The sequence below is a fragment of the Odontesthes bonariensis genome, chromosome 7 (genome assembly GCF_027942865.1).
Source record: "Odontesthes bonariensis isolate fOdoBon6 chromosome 7, fOdoBon6.hap1, whole genome shotgun sequence".
NCBI classification, from domain to species: domain Eukaryota; kingdom Metazoa; phylum Chordata; class Actinopteri; order Atheriniformes; family Atherinopsidae; genus Odontesthes; species Odontesthes bonariensis.
In genome coordinates, this window is record NC_134512.1 from 40,529,126 (window position 1) to 40,547,295 (window position 18,170).

The 18,170-nt window shown below is 51.0% G+C and overlaps 1 protein-coding gene across 1 annotated transcript in view; it reads left to right on the forward strand.

The window, feature by feature from the left end:
• The first annotated feature begins 8,420 nt into the window (after nucleotides 1-8,420).
• The window catches only part of tph2 (tryptophan hydroxylase 2 (tryptophan 5-monooxygenase)), a 31,313-nt gene continuing 21,563 nt past the window's right edge, over nucleotides 8,421-18,170 (forward strand). The window contains exons 1-9 of the mRNA XM_075471155.1: nucleotides 8,421-8,633; nucleotides 12,574-12,705; nucleotides 12,839-13,022; nucleotides 15,552-15,652; nucleotides 15,830-15,897; nucleotides 15,971-16,167; nucleotides 16,233-16,368; nucleotides 17,582-17,708; nucleotides 17,994-18,089. Coding sequence (XP_075327270.1) covers nucleotides 8,454-8,633; nucleotides 12,574-12,705; nucleotides 12,839-13,022; nucleotides 15,552-15,652; nucleotides 15,830-15,897; nucleotides 15,971-16,167; nucleotides 16,233-16,368; nucleotides 17,582-17,708; nucleotides 17,994-18,089 — 1,221 coding nt within the window. The 5' untranslated portion in view covers nucleotides 8,421-8,453. The remainder of the gene's footprint in view (nucleotides 8,634-12,573; nucleotides 12,706-12,838; nucleotides 13,023-15,551; nucleotides 15,653-15,829; nucleotides 15,898-15,970; nucleotides 16,168-16,232; nucleotides 16,369-17,581; nucleotides 17,709-17,993; nucleotides 18,090-18,170) is intronic.

Below are 18,170 nucleotides of genomic sequence, written 5' to 3' on the forward strand. Positions count from 1 at the left end.
TAAATATAATATAACAGATATGTTATAATAATGTGATGCAGTAACCATAGAGACGCTGCCGTTGATGTGCACGCTCCAGAGGACCTCCGCCCTTTCAGAAGGTGGCTCCGCCTTTTCAGAAGGTGGAGGAGGAGCTCCTCCTCGTCAGAAGGTAGAGGAGGAGCTCCGCCTCTTCAGAATGTGGCTCTGCCCTTTCAGAAGGTGGCTCCGCCTTTTCAGAAGGTGGAGGAGGAGCTCCTCCTCAGAAGGTAGAGGAGGAGCTCCGCCTCTTCAGAATGTGGCTCTGCCCTTTCAGAATGTGGCTCCGCCTTTTCAGAAGGTGGAGGAGGAGCTCCGCTTCTTCAGAATGTAGCTCTGCCCTTTCAGAAGGTGGAGGAGGAGCTCCGCCTCTTCAGAAGGTGGCTCTGCCCTTTCAGAAGGTGGCTCCGCCTTTTCAGAAGGTGGAGGAGGAGTTCCGCCTCTTCAGAAGGTGGCTCCGCCTTTTCAGAAGGTGGAGGAGGAGTTCCGCCTCTTCAGAATGTGGCTCTGCCCTTTCAGAAGGTGGCTCCGCCTTTTCAGAAGGTGGAGGAGGAGCTCCGCCTCTTCAGAATGTGGCTCTGCCCTTTCAGAAGGTGGCTCTGCCCTTTCAGAAGGTGGAGGAGGAGCTCCGCCTCTTCAGAATGTGGCTCTGCCCTTTCAGAAGGTGGCTCCGCCTTTTCAGAAGGTGGAGGAGGAGCTCCGCCTCTTCAGAAGGTGGCTCCGCCTTTTCAGAAGGTGGAGGAGGAGCTCCTCCTCAGAAGGTAGAGGAGGAGCTCCGCCTCTTCAGAATGTGGCTCTGCCCTTTCAGAAGGTGGCTCCGCCTTTTCAGAAGGTGGAGGAGGAGCTCCGCCTCTTCAGAATGTGGCTCTGCCCTTTCAGAAGGTGGCTCCGCCTTTTCAGAAGGTGGAGGAGGAGCTCTGCCTCTTCAGAAGGTGGCTCCGCCTTTTAAGAAGGTGGCTCCGCCTTTTCAGAAGGTGGAGGAGGAGTTCCGCCTCTTCAGAAGGTGGCTCCGCCTTTTCAGAAGGTGGAGGAGGAGTTCCGCCTCTTCAGAATGTGGCTCTGCCCTTTCAGAAGGTGGCTCCGCCTTTTCAGAAGGTGGAGGAGGAGCTCCGCCTCTTCAGAATGTGGCTCTGCCCTTTCAGAAGGTGGAGGAGGAGTTCCGCCTCTTCAGAATGTGGCTCTGCCCTTTCAGAAGGTGGAGGAGGAGCTCCGCCTCTTCAGAATGTGGCTCTGCCCTTTCAGAAGGTGGCTCTGCCTTTTCAGAAGGTGGAGGAGGAGCTCCGCCTCTTCAGAAGGTGGCTCCGCCTTTTCAGAAGGTGGAGGAGGAGCTCCTCCTCAGAAGGTAGAGGAGGAGCTCCGCCTCTTCAGAATGTGGCTCTGCCCTTTCAGAAGGTGGCTCCGCCTTTTCAGAAGGTGGAGGAGGAGCTCCGCCTCTTCAGAATGTGGCTCTGCCCTTTCAGAAGGTGGCTCCGCCTTTTCAGAAGGTGGAGGAGGAGCTCCGCCTCTTCAGAAGGTGGCTCCGCCTTTTCAGAAGGTGGAGGAGGAGCTCCGCCTCTTCAGAAGGTGGCTCCGCCTTTTCAGAAGGTGGAGGAGGAGCTCCGCCTCTTCAGAAGGTGGCTCCACCTTTTCAGAAGGTGGAGGAGGAGCTCCTCCTCAGAAGGTAGAGGAGGAGCTCCGCCTCTTCAGAATGTGGCTCTGCCCTTTCAGAAGGTGGTGGAGGAGCTCCGCCTCTTCAGAAGGTGGCTCTGCCCTTTCAGAATGTGGCTCTGCCTTTTCAGAAGGTGGAGGAGGAGCTCCGCCTCTTCAGAAGGTGGCTCTGCCCTTTCAGAATGTGGCTCTGCCTTTTCAGAAGGTGGAGGAGGAGCTCCGCCTCTTCAGAAGGTGGCTCCGCCTTTTCAGAAGGTGGAGGAGGAGCTCCGCCTCTTCAGAAGGTGGCTCCGCTTTTTCAGAAGGTGGAGGAGGAGCTCTGCCTCTTCAGAAGGTGGCTCCGCCCTTTCAGAATGTGGCTCTGCCTTTTCAGAAGGTGGAGGAGGAGCTCCGCCTCTTCAGAAGGTGGCTCCGCCTTTTCAGAAGGTGGAGGAGGAGCTCCTCCTCCTCAGAAGGTAGAGGAGGAGCTCCGCCTCTTCAGAATGTGGCTCTGCCCTTTCAGAAGGTGGCTCCGCCTTTTCAGAAGGTGGAGGAGGAGCTCCGCCTCTTCAGAAGGTGGCTCCGCCTTTTCAGAAGGTGGAGGAGGAGCTCCGCCTCTTCAGAAGGTGGCTCCGCCTTTTCAGAAGGTGGCTCCGCCTTTTCAGAAGGTGGAGGAGGAGCTCCGCCTCTTCAGAATGTGGCTCTGCCCTTTCAGAAGGTGGCTCCGCCTCCTCAGAAGGTGGCTCCGCCTCTTCAGAATGTGGCTCTGCCCTTTCAGAAGGTGGCTCAGCCTTTTCAGAAGGTGGAGGAGGAGCTCCGCCTCTTCAGAAGGTGGCTCCGCCTTTTCAGAAGGTGGAGGAGGAGCTCCGCCTCTTCAGAAGGTGGCTCCGCCTTTTCAGAAGGTGGAGGAGGAGCTCCGCCTCTTCAGAAGGTGGCTCCGCCTTTTCAGAAGGTGGCTCCGCCTTTTCAGAAGGTGGAGGAGGAGCTCCGCCTCTTCAGAATGTGGCTCTGCCCTTTCAGAAGGTGGCTCCGCCTCCTCAGAAAGTGGCTCCGCCTCCTCAGAAGGTGGCTCCGCCTCTTCAGAAAGTGGCTCAGCCTCCTCAGAAGGTGGCTCCGCCTCTTCAGAAGGTGGCTCCGCCTCTTCAGAAAGTGGCTCAGCCTCCTCAGAAGGTGGCTCCGCCTCTTCAGAAAGTGGCTCAGCCTCCTCAGAAGGTGGCTCCGCCTCTTCAGAAAGTGGCTCAGCCTCCTCAGAAAGTGGCTCCGCCTCTTCAGAAAGTGGCTCGGCCTCCTCAGAAGGTGGCTCCGCCTCTTCAGAAAGTGGCTCAGCCTCCTCAGAAGGTGGCTCCGCCTCTTCAGAAGGTGGCTCAGCCTCCTCAGAAAGTGGCTCCGCCTCTTCAGAAAGTGGCTCAGCCTCCTCAGAAGGTGGCTCCGCCTCTTCAGAAGGTGGCTCCGCCTCTTCAGAAAGTGGCTCAGCCTCCTCAGAAGGTGGCTCCGCCTCTTCAGAAAGTGGCTCAGCCTCCTCAGAAGGTGGCTCCGCCTCTTCAGAAGGTGGCTCCGCCTCTTCAGAAAGTGGCTCAGCCTCCTCAGAAGGTGGCTCCGCCTCTTCAGAAAGTGGCTCAGCCTCCTCAGAAGGTGGCTCCGCCTCTTCAGAAGGTGGCTCCGCCTCTTCAGAAAGTGGCTCAGCCTCCTCAGAAAGTGGCTCCGCCTCTTCAGAAAGTGGCTCGGCCTCCTCAGAAGGTGGCTCCGCCTCTTCAGAAAGTGGCTCAGCCTCCTCAGAAGGTGGCTCCGCCTCTTCAGAAGGTGGCTCCGCCTCTTCAGAAAGTGGCTCAGCCTCCTCAGAAAGTGGCTCCGCCTCTTCAGAAAGTGGCTCGGCCTCCTCAGAAGGTGGCTCCGCCTCTTCAGAAGGTGGCTCCGCCTCTTCAGAAGGAGGCTCCGCCTCTTCAGAAGGCCTCTTCAGAAAGTGGCTCAGCCTCCTCAGAAGGTGGCTCCGCCTCTTCAGAAGGTGGCTCCGCCTCTTCAGAAAGTGGCTCAGCCTCCTCAGAAGGCGGCTCCGCCTCTTCAGAAGGTGGCTCCGCCTCTTCAGAAAGTGGCTCAGCCTCCTCAGAAGGTGGCTCAGCCTCCTCAGAAGGTGGCTCCGCCTCTTCAGAAGGTGGCTCCGCCTCTTCAGAAAGTGGCTCAGCCTCTTCAGAAGGTGGCTCCGCCTCTTCAGAAGGTGGCTCCGCCTCTTCAGAAGGTGGCTCCGCCTCTTCAGAAAGTGGCTCAGCCTCTTCAGAAGGTGGCTCCGCCTCTTCAGAAGGTGGCTCCGCCTCTTCAGAAAGTGGCTCAGCCTCCTCAGAAGGTGGCTCCGCCTCTTCAGAAAGTGGCTCATTCTCCTCAGAAAGTGGCTCAGCCTCCTCAGAAGGTGGCTCCGCCTCTTCAGAAGGTGGCTCAGCCTCCTCAGAAGGTGGCTCCACCTCTTCAGAAAGTGGCTCAGCCTCCTCAGAAGGTGGCTCCGCCTCTTCAGAAGGTGGCTCAGCCTCCTCAGAAGGTGGCTCCGCCTCTTCAGAAGGTGGCTCCGCCTCTTCAGAAGGTGGCTCAGCCTCTTCAGAAAGTGGCTCCGCCTCTTCAGAAAGTGGCTCAGCCTCTTCAGAAAGTGGCTCAGCCTCCTCAGAAGGTGGCTCCGCCTCTTCAGAAGGTGGCTCCGCCTCTTCAGAAGGTGGCTCCGCCTCTTCAGAAAGTGGCTCAGCCTCCTCAGAAGGTGGCTCCACCTCTTCAGAAAGTGGCTCAGCCTCCTCAGAAGGTGGCTCCGCCTCTTCAGAAAGTGGCTCCGCCTCTTCAGAAGGTGGCTCCGCCTCTTCAGAAAGTGGCTCAGCCTCCTCAGAAAGTGGCTCAGCCTCCTCAGAAGGTGGCTCAGCCTCCTCAGAAGGTGGCTCCGCCTCCTCAGAAAGTGGCTCAGCCTCCTCAGAAGGTGGCTCCGCCTCTTCAGAAAGTGGCTCCGCCTCTTCAGAAGGTGGCTCCGCCTCTTCAGAAAGTGGCTCAGCCTCCTCAGAAAGTGGCTCAGCCTCCTCAGAAGGTGGCTCAGCCTCCTCAGAAGGTGGCTCCGCCTCCTCAGAAAGTGGCTCCGCCTCTTCAGAAAGTGGCTCAGCCTCCTCAGAAAGTGGCTCAGCCTCCTCAGAAGGTGGCTCAGCCTCCTCAGAAAGTGGCTCCGCCTCTTCAGAAAGTGGCTCAGCCTCCTCAGAAGGTGGCTCCGCCTCTTCAGAAAGTGGCTCCGCCTCTTCAGAAGGTGGCTCCGCCTCTTCAGAAAGTGGCTCAGCCTCCTCAGAAGGTGGCTCCGCCTCTTCAGAAAGTGGCTCAGCCTCTTCAGAAAGTGGCTCAGCCTCCTCAGAAAGTGGCTCAGCCTCCTCAGAAGGTGGCTCAGCCTCTTCAGAAGGTGGCTCAGCCTCTTCAGAAAGTGGCTCAGCCTCTTCAGAAAGTGGCTCAGCCTCCTCAGAAGGTGGCTCCGCCTCTTCAGAAAGTGGCTCCGCCTCTTCAGAAGGTGGCTCCGCCTCTTCAGAAAGTGGCTCAGCCTCCTCAGAAAGTGGCTCAGCCTCCTCAGAAGGTGGCTCAGCCTCCTCAGAAGGTGGCTCCGCCTCCTCAGAAGGTGGCTCAGCCTCTTCAGAAGGTGGCTCAGCCTCTTCAGAAAGTGGCTCAGCCTCTTCAGAAAGTGGCTCAGCCTCTTCAGAAGGTGGCTCAGCCTCTTCAGAAGGTGGCTCAGCCTCTTCAGAAAGTGGCTCAGCCTCTTCAGAAAGTGGCTCAGCCTCTTCAGAAGGTGGCTCAGCCTCTTCAGAAGGTGGCTCAGCCTCTTCAGAAAGTGGCTCCGCCTCTTCAGAAAGTGGCTCAGCCTCCTCAGAAAGTGGCTCAGCCTCCTCAGAAAGTGGCTCAGCCTCCTCAGAAGGTGGCTCAGCCTCCTCAGAAGGTGGCTCAGCCTCTTCAGAAAGTGGCTCAGCCTCTTCAGAAAGTGGCTCAGCCTCCTCAGAAGGTGGCTCAGCCTCTTCAGAAGGTGGCTCAGCCTCTTCAGAAAGTGGCTCAGCCTCTTCAGAAAGTGGCTCAGCCTCCTCAGAAGGTGGCTCAGCCTCTTCAGAAAGTGGCTCAGCCTCCTCAGAAGGTGGCTCAGCCTCTTCAGAAGGTGGCTCCGCCTCTTCAGAAAGTGGCTCAGCCTCTTCAGAAAGTGGCTCCGCCTCTTCAGAAGGTGGCTCCGCCTCTTCAGAAAGTGGCTCAGCCTCCTCAGAAGGTGGCTCAGCCTCCTCAGAAGGTGGCTCCGCCTCTTCAGAAAGTGGCTCAGCCTCCTCAGAAGGTGGCTCCGCCTCCTCAGAAAGTGGCTCAGCCTCCTCAGAAGGTGGCTCCGCCTCATCAGAAGGTGAAGGCGATTTGGCCCTTTTTGTTGGAAAGTCAGACAACATGACCCTCACAAAGCTTCCGGCGGTCTTCAGGCGAACATGCAGCAGGTCCATCACCGCGGAGCCAAGATGGCGGAGGATGAGTCTCTCCACGGTCCTCATAAGATGGAGGTCAGGGCGACGGGTCCGTGGTTCGGCTCCTTGAACCCCACACGTACCTCCTCCAGACTGAGGCTCAGGTTGAATTCAGGCAGCAGGCCGGACACCCTGAACTCCAGCCGGGTCCTGTGAACATAAGTCAGCATATAAAACAGGTTTCCAAGACTGCCTTCTTTCACCTTCGTAATGTTGTTAAAATCACGAACATCCTGTCTCAGAGTGATGCAGAAAAACTGCTCCTTCAGAGCCTTCAGTTATCAGGCCCCTCTCTGTGGAACCAGCTGCCAGTTTGGGAGGCAGAGCCTTCAGTTATCAGGCCCCTCTCTGTGGAACCAGCTGCCAGTTTGGGAGGCCGAGCCTTCAGTTATCAGGCCCCTCTCTGTGGAACCAGCTGCCAGTTTGGGAGGCAGAGCCTTCAGTTATCAGGCCCCTCTCTGTGGAACCAGCTGCCAGTTTGGGAGGCAGAGCCTTCAGTTATCAGGCCCCTCTCTGTGGAACCAGCTGCCAGTTTGGGAGGCAGAGCCTTCAGTTATCAGGCCCCTCTCTGTGGAACCAGCTGCCAGTTTGGGAGGCAGAGCCTTCAGTTATCAGGCTCCTCTCTGTGGAACCAGCTGCCAGTTTGGGAGGCAGAGCCTTCAGTTATCAGGCCCCTCTCTGTGGAACCAGTTGCCAGTTTGGAAGGCAGAGCCTTCAGTTATCAGGCCCCTCTCTGTGGAACCAGCTGCCAGTTTGGGAGGCAGAGCCTTCAGTTATCATGCCCCTCTCTGTGGAACCAGCTGCCAGTTTGGGAGGCAGAGCCTTCAGTTATCATGCCCCTCTCTGTGGAACCAGCTGCCAGTTTGGGAGGCAGAGCCTTCAGTTATCAGGCCCCTCTCTGTGGAACCTGCTGCCAGTTTGGGAGGCAGAGCCTTCAGTTATCAGGCCCCTCTCTGTGGAACCAGCTGCCAGTTTGGCTTCAGGAAGCAGACTTCCTCTACCTTTAAGATCAAACCCTTCCATGTGGAACTAACTCATTTCACCGTTGTTAATCTTAGCTGAAAATGTCACAGCTCCTCCCGCCTCCTCCAAATGTCACCTCGGCAGCTTTCATGTGATGGACATCCTCCTCCTCTTCCATCTGATGGGAGGCATTCAGAGGAGGAGCAGATAGATGAAGGTATCACCCGGTGATCTGCTCATAAAGCTGTTTCAAGCTCAAACAAAGCTCTCTGACGCTGCCGACTCTTTCATTTCCTCTTCAGCAGGAAATTGCCAGCAGAGCTGATAGCTGCTTATCGTTCTCAGGCTTATTGAAGAGTCTGCTGAGTGACGGCCGCAGGAAGGCGACATTTAAAGTTTCTGTTGAAGGTTCAGACCCAAACACGAGTCCAGCAGGATCAGGGGAGCTGCAGAAAAACTGGATAATATTCATTTTAACACTTTAACAAACACCCTGAGGGAGGAGAAAAGGCTCATTTTTATCAGCAGCCAGATGTTAGCAGATGTTAGCGGATGTTAGCTGATGTTAGCAGATGTTAGGGGATGTTAGCAGATGGTAGCGGATGTTAGCTGATGTTAGCGGATGTTAGCAGATGTTAGCAGATGTCAGCGGATGTCAGCGGATGTTAGCTGATGTTAGCGGATGTTAGCAGATGTTTACAGATGTTAGCAGATGTTAGTGGATGTTAGCTGATGTTAGCGGATGTTAGCAGATGTTAGGGGATGTTAGCAGATGGTAGCGGATGTTAGCTGATGTTAGTGGATGTTAGCGGATGTTAGCAGATGTCAGCGGATGTTAGCGGATGTTAGCGGATGTTAGCAGATGTTAGCAGATGTTTGCGGATGTTAGCAGATGTTAGCAGATGTTAGGGGATGTTAGCAGATGGTAGCGGATGTTAGCTGATGTTAGTGGATGTTAGCAGATGTTAGCAGATGTCAGCGGATGTTAGCGGATGTTAGCAGATGTTTGCGGATGTTAGCGGATGTTAGCGGATGTTAGCGGATGTTAGCAGATGTTAGCAGATGTTACCGGATGTTAGCAGATGTTAGCAGGCATCCAAAATGGAACACCATGAACATGATTCCCAGAAAGGGGAATCAAGGCTTTCTCTGTGGGAGGGGAGAGGCCGCCTAAATACAGGGGGAGGCTCCTCCCACAGAGAGGGAGAGGCTCCTCCCACAGAAAGAGCCTCTCCCTCTCTGTGGGAGGAGCCTCTCCCCTGTATTTAGGCGGCCCCCCGACACCTCCCCAGCAGCAGCAGAGCAGCAGCAGCAGCAGCCCTGGAGCCCTGGTACTCGTACACCCACTGGTTCCCCATGGCTTCGGCCCACGTGATGAAGGACGCCGGGTCGGACCCGCCGCCCCGCATGCAGCCGGCCATGATGATGTTCTCCAGCAAGTACTGGTCCAGGAGGGGGATGTCGCTGGACTCAGCCATGTTCGACCACCGGAACCAGAACCAGCAGCAGCAGCAGAAGCACACCGGAGGAAGGATGGTGAGGGGGGGGGGGGGGGGGGGGGCTCTGACTCCTGTTGGTGGAACACAGCCAGCTGCAGCATCTGATCACAGATCAATAACTTTATTGATCAATCAGAAGGAACATCGAAGCTGCTTTAACTTCCTGTTGTTTAAGTTTGTGGAGAAGCTGCCGGATCAGACTGGTTCTGCTCAGTCTGGTTCTGGTTCTGCTCAGTCTGGTTCTGCTCACTGTTCTACTCAGACTGGTTCTGGTTCTACTCAGACTGGTTCTGCTCAGACTGGTTCTGCTCAGACTGGTTCTGCTCAGTCTGGTTCTGCTCAGACTGGTTCTGCTCAGACTGGTTCTGCTCAGTCTGGTTCTGCTCAGACTGGTTCTGCTCAGTCTGGTTCTGGTTCTGGTTCTGCTCAGTCTGGTTCTGCTCACTGGTTCTGCTCAGACTGGTTCTGCTCAGTCTGGTTCTGGTTCTGGTCAGTCTGGTTCTGCTCACTGGTTCTACTCACTGGTTCTACTCAGACTGGTTCTGCTCAGACTGGTTCTGCTCACTGGTTCTACTCAGACTGGTTCTGCTCAGACTGGTTCTGCTCAGTCTGGTTCTGGTTCTGGTTCTGCTCAGTCTGGTTCTGCTCACTGGTTCTACTCAGACTGGTTCTGCTCAGACTGGTTCTGCTCAGTCTGGTTCTGGTTCTGGTTCTGCTCAGTCTGGTTCTGCTCACTGGTTCTACTCAGACTGGTTCTGCTCAGACTGGTTTTGCTCAGACTGGTTCTGCTCAGTCTGGTTCTGGTTCTGGTTCTGCTCAGACTGGTTCTGGTTCTGCTCAGTCTGGTTCTGGTTCTGGTTCTGCTCAGTCTGGTTCTGCTCACTGGTTCTGCTCAGACTGGTTCTGGTTCTGCTCAGTCTGGTTCTGGTTCTGTTTTTTCCTTCGATTCTTCTTTTTAGTTTTTACAGAATTTCATCTGTTTATGGAGCACTGAAACTGCCAAACCAGAAATAAATGTAAAAATATACAAAAGAGCAAATAAAATATTAAATGATCCAAAAATAATTGAATAGAAAGTAAAATAAATAAATGTTGCTGATTTTATTTTAAACTGCATTCATTTAAGCTTGTGTTAATGTCGCTATTTATTAACTCTACCCCTAATTGTTTTAATTTTATTTGGAACATATTTAATTTCTTCTACTGTATTTATTTCTGTTTAACTTTCATCGAATCGATCCATTTATTCCCATTACGTGATTTATTTCTGTATCATTTTGATTTCAGCCGTTTTTTATTTAATATTTGTAATTTACTTTATTTATAGATGTATTTGTGTGTTTTTTATATTCCCCAGTTTATTTCCATGTTTTCACTTTACTGGATGTGTTTCTGCCTCATTATGCAAATGAGGGGGCGGGGTTTCACAGTGTGTCACAGAGACAGGAAGTGGGGAAGGCTAACAGTGTTAGCGGCTAGTTTAACTCGCAGTTATAATGACGGCCCCACACTTTTGTTCAAACTTTATTAATAACTGCAGTATTTTAATCTGACCAATCAGAGGCTGAGAACACAAACTGTCTTGGTCTGTTAAATTAAATCATCTGTGCTTCAGTACCGGTAATCTGTAGCCCCGCCCCCTTATTTCCATAACTACGCAGAAATGAATACAGGAATGAAAAAACGGAGAAATGTAAAGAGAAAACATGGAAATAAATTAACTTTTGGAGATAAACAAAGAAGGAAATTAAATACATTCTAATCAAAATAACAAATTAAACTGAAAACTGTGTAAAATTAGCAACAATAACACAAACTTAAATGAATGCAGTTTAAAAATCAAAGCAGAAAAAATATTACGTTCACATACGATTATTTTTTATTTAATTGTAGTCATAGAAACTTATTCATTTAAAAGTTTAGATATTGATTTGTATTCATTTTGGATTATGGCAGTTTCAGTGCTCCATAGATCAGAACTAAAGCAGCAGAAGAAGAATTTAGCACGAAACAAGATACAAGATTTTAAATGCAAACAAAAGTATTTTGTTAATTAATAATAATAATAAAATAACTGCCAGAGCCCTGGTTACCTACCTGGTTGCCTACCTGGTTGCCTACCTGGTTGCCTACCTGGTTGCCTACCTGGTTACCTACCTGGTTGCCTACCTGGTTACCTACCTGGTTACCTACCTGGTTGCTTACCTGGTTACCTACCTGGTTGCCTACCTGGTTACCTACCTGGTTACCTACCTGGTTGCCTACCTGGTTACCTACCTGGTTGCCTACCTGGTTACCTACCTGGTTACATACCTGGTTACCTACCTGGTTGCCTACCTGGTTGCTTACCTGGTTACCTACCTGGTTGCCTACCTGGTTACCTACCTGGTTGCCTACCTGGTTACCTACCTGGTTACCTACCTGGTTACCTACCTGGTTACCTACCTGGTTGCTTACCTGGTTACCTACCTGGTTGCCTACCTGGTTACCTACCTGGTTACCTACCTGGTTGCCTACCTGGTTACCTACCTGGTTGCCTACCTGGTTACCTACCTGGTTACATACCTGGTTACCTACCTGGTTGCCTACCTGGTTGCCTACCTGGTTACCTACCTGGTTGCCTACCTGGTTGCCTACCTGGTTGCCTACCTGGTTACCTACCTGGTTACCTACCTGGTTGCCTACCTGGTTACCTACCTGGTTACCTACCTGGTTGCCTACCTGGTTAGCTACCTGGTTGCCTACCTGGTTGCCTACCTGGTTGCCTACCTGGTTACCTACCTGGTTGCCTACCTGGTTGCCTACCTGGTTACCTACCTGGTTACCTACCTGGTTACCTACCTGGTTGCTTACCTGGTTACCTACCTGGTTGCCTACCTGGTTGCCTACCTGGTTACCTACCTGGTTACCTACCTGGTTGCCTACCTGGTTACCTACCTGGTTGCCTACCTGGTTGCCTACCTGGTTACCTACCTGGTTACATACCTGGTTACCTACCTGGTTGCCTACCTGGTTGCCTACCTGGTTACCTACCTGGTTGCCTACCTGGTTGCCTACCTGGTTGCCTACCTGGTTACCTACCTGGTTACCTACCTGGTTGCCTACCTGGTTACCTACCTGGTTACCTACCTGGTTGCCTACCTGGTTAGCTACCTGGTTGCCTACCTGGTTGCCTACCTGGTTACCTACCTGGTTGCCTATCTGGTTGCCTACCTGGTTACCTACCTGGTTGCCTACCTGGTTGTCTAACTGGTTGCCTACCTGGTTACCTACCTGGTTACCTACCTGGTTGCCTACCTGGTTACCTACCTGGTTACCTACCTGGTTGCCTACCTGTTTACCTACCTGGTTGCCTACCTGGTTGCCTACCTGGTTACCTATCTGGTTGCCTACCTGGTTACCTACCTGGTTACCTACCTGGTTGCCTACCTGGTTGTCTAACTGGTTGCCTACCTGGTTACCTACCTGGTTACCTACCTGGTTGCCTACCTGGTTACCTATCTGGTTGCCTACCTGGTTGCCTACCTGGTTACCTATCTGGTTGCCTACCTGGTTACCTACCTGGTTACCTACCTGGTTACCTACCTGGTTGCCTACCTGGTTGTCTACCTGGTTACCTACCTGGTTGCCTACCTGGTTACCTACCTGGTTGCATACCTGGTTGCCTACCTGGTTTCCTACCTGGATACCTACCTGGTTTCCTACCTGGATACCTACCTGGTTACCTACCTAGTTGCCTACCTGGTTGCCTACCTAGTTGCCTACCTGGTTACCTACCTGGTTGCCTACCTGGTTACCTACCTAGTTGCCTACCTAGTTGCCTACCTAGTTGCCTACCTGGTTGCCTGGTTATGGGTTGAAACTACATGAAACTCCAGAAAATAAAATGCACCTTCTGTTCAGTGTCTTATGATGAGGGAATCCACAGGGCTCTGATCCGGTCCTCCCTCAGAAGTGTTTCTTCTTCTCTTGTTCAGTCGCGGCGGACGTCCTTCTGTCCCATCAACGAGACGGACAACGAGAGCGCAGAGGATTGTGGGAAAACGGCGGTGGTGTTTTCTCTGAAGAATGAGGTCGGCTGTCTGGTCAAAGCTCTCAAACTCTTTCAGGTCAGAACCAAAGCCAGAAACAAATTTAGATCCAGATCTCCTTTCAGACCACATTCAGATACATCTCAGGGCGTTTCCCTCTCTCTCTCCACCTCTTCCCCTGGTTTCCCACCTCCTCTTCGTCCCCCTGCAGGAGAAGCGGGTTAACCTGAACCACATCGAGTCTCGGGTGTCGAAGCGGGTTCCTAATGAGGTGGAGATCTTTGCAGACTGCAACTGCAGCAAGAAAGAGTTCAACGAGCTGCTCCAACATCTCAAAGACCACGTCAGCATCGTGTCCTTTAACACACCTGCACATGTATGGGCTGCTGAGGAAGGTACGTCATGGAAACATTGGTAGAGCACGCCAAAGCACAGGTACAGCAGCTTAAACATGTCAAAGCACAGGTACAACACGCTTAAACATGCCAAAACACAGGTACAACACCCCAAAACACAGGTACAGCAAGCTTAAACGTGTCAAAACACAGGTACAACACCCCAAAACACAGGTACAGCAAGGTTAAACATGTCAAAGCACAGGTACAACACGCTTAAACATGCCAAAACACAGGTAAAGCACCCCAAAACACAGGTACAGCAAGCTTAAACATGTCAAAGCACAGGTACAACATGCTTAAACATGCCAAAACACAGGTACAGCAAGCTTAAACATGTCAAAGCACAGGTACAACACGCTTAAACATGCCAAAACACAGGTACAACACGACAAAACATAGGTACAGCACGCCAAAGCCCAGGTACAACATGCCAAAAGACAGGTACAACACGCTTAAACATGCCAAAACACAGGTACAACACGACAAAACATAGGTACAACACGCCAAAACACAGGTACAACATGCCAAAACATAGGTACAACACGCCAAAACATAGATACAACACGCTTAAACATGCCAAAACATAGGTACAACACCCCAAAACACAGGTACAGCAAGCTTAAACATGTCAAAGCACAGGTACAACACGCTTAAACATGCCAAAACACAGGTACAGCAAGCTTAAACATGTCAAAGCACAGGTACAACACGCTTAAACATGCCAAAATACAGGTACAACACGACAAAACATAGGTACAGCACGCCAAAGCCCAGGTACAACATGCCAAAACACAGGTACAACACGCTTAAACATGCCAAAACACAGGTACAACACGACAAAACACAGGTACAACTCACCAAAACATAGGTACAACACGCCAAAACACAGGTACAACACGCTTAAACATGCCAAAACATAGGTACAACATGCCAAAACACAGGTACAGCAATCTTAAACATGTCAAAGCACAGGTACAACACGCTTAAACATGCCAAAACACAGGTACAACACGACAAAACACAGGTACAGCACGCCAGAGCACAGGTACAACATGCCAAAACACAGGTACAACATGCTTAAACATGCCAAAACACAGGTACAACACGACAAAACATGGGTACAACACGCCAAAACACAGGTACAACACGCTTAAACATGCCAAAACATAGGTACAACATGCCAAAGCACAGGTACAACACGCTTAAACATGCCAAAACATAGGTACAACATGCCAAAGCACAGGTACAACACGCTTAAACATGCCAAAACGTAGGTACAACACGCCAAAGCACAGGTACAACACGCCAAAACACAGGTACAGCACGCCAAAACATAGGTACAACACGCCAAAACATAGGTACAACACGCCAAAACACAGGTACAGCACGCCAAAACATAGGTACAACACGCCAAAGCACAGGTACAACATGCCAAAGCACAGGTACAATACTCTTAAACACGCCAAAACATAGGTACAACACGCCAAAACAGAGGTACAATACGCTTAAACATGCCAAAACATAGGTACAACATGCCAAAGCACAGGTACAACACGCTTAAACATGCCAAAACATAGGTACAACATGCCAAAGCACAGGTACAACACGCTTAAACATGCCAAAACATAGGTCCAACACGCCAAAACATAGGTACAACACGCCAAAACACAGGTACAGCACGCCAAAACATAGGTACAACACGCCAAAATACAGGTACAACACGCCAAAACATAGGTACAACACGCCAAAACACAGGTACAACACGCTTAAACATGCCAAAACATAGGTACAACACGCCAAAGCACAGGTACAACACGCTTAAACATGCCAAAACATAGGTACAACATGCCAAAGCACAGGTACAACACGCTTAAACATGCCAAACCATAGGTACAACATGCCAAAGCACAGGTACAACACGCCAAAACACAGGTACAGCACGCCAAAACGTAGGTCCAACACGCCAAAACATAGGTACAACACGCCAAAACACAGGTACAGCACGCCAAAACATAGGTACAACACGCCAAAACATAGGTACAACACGCCAAAGCATAGGTACAACACTCTTAAACACACCAAAACACAGGTACAACACGCCAAAACACAGGTACAACACGCCAAAACATAGGTACAACACGCCAAAACACAGGTACAACACGCCAAAACACAGGTACAACACGCCAAAACACACCAAAACACAGGTACAGCACGCCAAAACACAGGTACAACACGCCAAAACACAGGTACAACACGCCAAAACACAGGTACAACACGCCAAAACACAGGTACAGCACGCCAAAACATAGGTACGATATGCCAAAGTACAGGTACAACACGCCAAAGCACAGGTACAACATGCCAAAGCACAGGTACAACACGCCAAAGCACAGGTACAACATGCCAAAGCACAGGTACAACACGCCAAAGCACAGGTACAACATGCCAAAGCACAGGTACATTACGCCAAAAGACAAAAACAACTGAACTGAAGGTTTGCTGGCCTGTAATTTTGTTTTTGACCAGATGAAGAGGAGGTTCCCTGGTTTCCCATGAAAATCTCAGAGTTGGATCAGTGTTCTCACAGAGTTTTGATGTACGGATCCGAGCTGGACGCAGACCATCCCGTGAGTCCACATGTCTCACCTTCTGTATTCATATCGGGTCATTATGCACTTTAACAGGATGGACACTTTACCTGGCAGGTGACATCATGGGTGTCATCTGGAAAAGAAAGAAAGAAAGAAAGAGATGTATTCTGTATCTGAAGTCTTGGACTCAGGTGTCCTCTCTCTTCCTGTCAGGGCTTCAAAGACGATATTTACCGCCAGCGCAGGAAGTACTTTGTGGAGGTGGCCATGAACTATAAGTTGTGAGTCTCATTATTTTCTGGTGTTTACCTCAGACATGATGTTTGTGTCCGAACTGATCCGTGTCCTCCCCAGCGGGCTGCCCATCCCTCGCATCGAGTACAGCCCTGAGGAGGTGAGGACGTGGGGGGTGGTGTTCAGAGAGCTGGCCAAGCTGTACCCGACGCACGCCTGCAGGGAATACCTGAAGAACCTGCCTCTGCTGACCAAGCACTGCGGCTACACAGAGGACAACATCCCCCAGCTGCAAGACGTGTCCCTTTTCCTCAGAGGTGCGTAGCCGGAATCTGCTCCCCGTCACCCTGACTGTGATGACATCACTTCCTGTGTGTTTCAGAGCGTTCTGGTTTCACCGTCCGACCTGTGGCGGGTTACCTGTCTCCCAGGGACTTCCTGGCTGGTTTGGCCTACAGAGTGTTTAACTGCACTCAGTACGTTCGTCACAGCACCGACCCGCTCTACACCCCAGAACCGTGAGTCCCCAGCTCCCATCCACCTCACCAACAACAAAAGGTTAGAGACAGAAACCTGGTTACCTGTTCAGGTAAAATACCTCAGGTGTTCTTCATGGAGAAGTTTGTTTTCCATTTTAAACCTGGACCTTATTTCTGGCATAAAATACATTCATCTACTCACCGATAACAGGCCGATGGTAAGGGTTAACCCTAACCCTAACCCTAACCCCAACCCCAACCTTACCCTACCCCTACCCTAACCTTACCCTAACCTTACCCTAGCCCTACCCTTACCTAACCCTAACCCTACCCTTACCCTTACCCTTACCCTAACCCTACCCCTACCCTTACCTTACCCTAACCTAACCCTACCCTAACCCTACCCTAACCTAACCCTAACCCTAACCCTTACCTAACCCTAACCCTACCCTAACCCTAACCCTTACCTAACCCTAACCCTACCCTAACCCTTACCTAACCCTAACCCTTACCCTTACCCTAACCCTACCCTAACCCTAACCCTAACCCTTACCTAACCCTTACCTAACCCTAACCCTAACCCTAACCGTAACCCTAGATGGATACACGCAGATCCAAATATCTTCCGAAGGAAGGACGCCCACTAAAAACAAACAGTTATCTGTGAGTAGATGAACGTATTTTATGCCATAAATAAGGTCCAGGTTTAAAAAAAACCGAACTTCTTCTTTAAGGTTCGTATCAACAAAGAGCCATCAGACCTCACTCTTCAGTCGAACTTCTCTCACATTTGTTTTCGTCTTCTTAGAGTTCAGAATCGTGAAGAAAAGTCACAAACTCCTAAAATCCACCGGTTTAATATGGTGAAATCAGGAGAAAATAAAGAAATAAATAATAAGGAGGGAATAAATGGATCAACATGAAGTTTAATTAAAGTTATAAAGAAATAAAATAAATATATTCCGCGTAAAATAAGTGATAAAGTAAATAAATAGAAGCTTAAATAAATGTTTTTTTTTAATGTCAGTAGCATGTGTCACCATAATGATGCGCTCCATAGGACGATGATGACGGCAGTAAAAACATCTGGTTCTGTTCTCATGTGGACCGTCTGGTTCTGTTCTCATGTGGACCGTCTGGTTCTGTTCTCATGTGGACCCTCTGGTTCTGTTCTCATGTGGACCCTCTGGTTCTGTTCTCATGTGGACCCTCTGGTTCTGTTCTCATGTGGACCCTCTGGTTCTGTTTTCAGGGATACTTGCCACGAGCTGCTGGGTCACGTTCCTCTGCTGGCCGATCCGAAGTTCGCCCAGTTCTCCCAGGAGATCGGTTTGGCCTCGCTGGGAGCGTCTGATGAGGACGTTCAGAAACTGGCCACGGTGAGAGTTCAATTCAATTCAGCTTTATTCATAAAGCGCCAAATCACAACAATCTCAAGATGATACGGTCCAATTCAAGCCAATTATTCAGTTCACTGTCATCACAATCCAGTTCAAAAAAGTAGAAACCAACAGATGAACTGAAACTTCTCTTTGGTCCGATCCCGTCCGGAGCTGCACGAGGCGACTGTGGGGAGAAAAAACTCCCTTTGAACAGGAAGAAACAGCATGTTTTTAACTTCCACTCACATGATGATAAGCAGAGCGTCACTGACTGTGTTTCAGTGTTACTTCTTCACCATCGAGTTCGGACTCTGCAAGCAGGACGGTCAGCTGAGAGCTTACGGAGCCGGTTTACTGTCCTCTATCGGAGAGCTGAGGGTAACGTGCACACCCCCCACACATGCACGATAAAGATGAGCAGCACACCTTCATCACAAACCTTTAAACACTTTCAGGGAC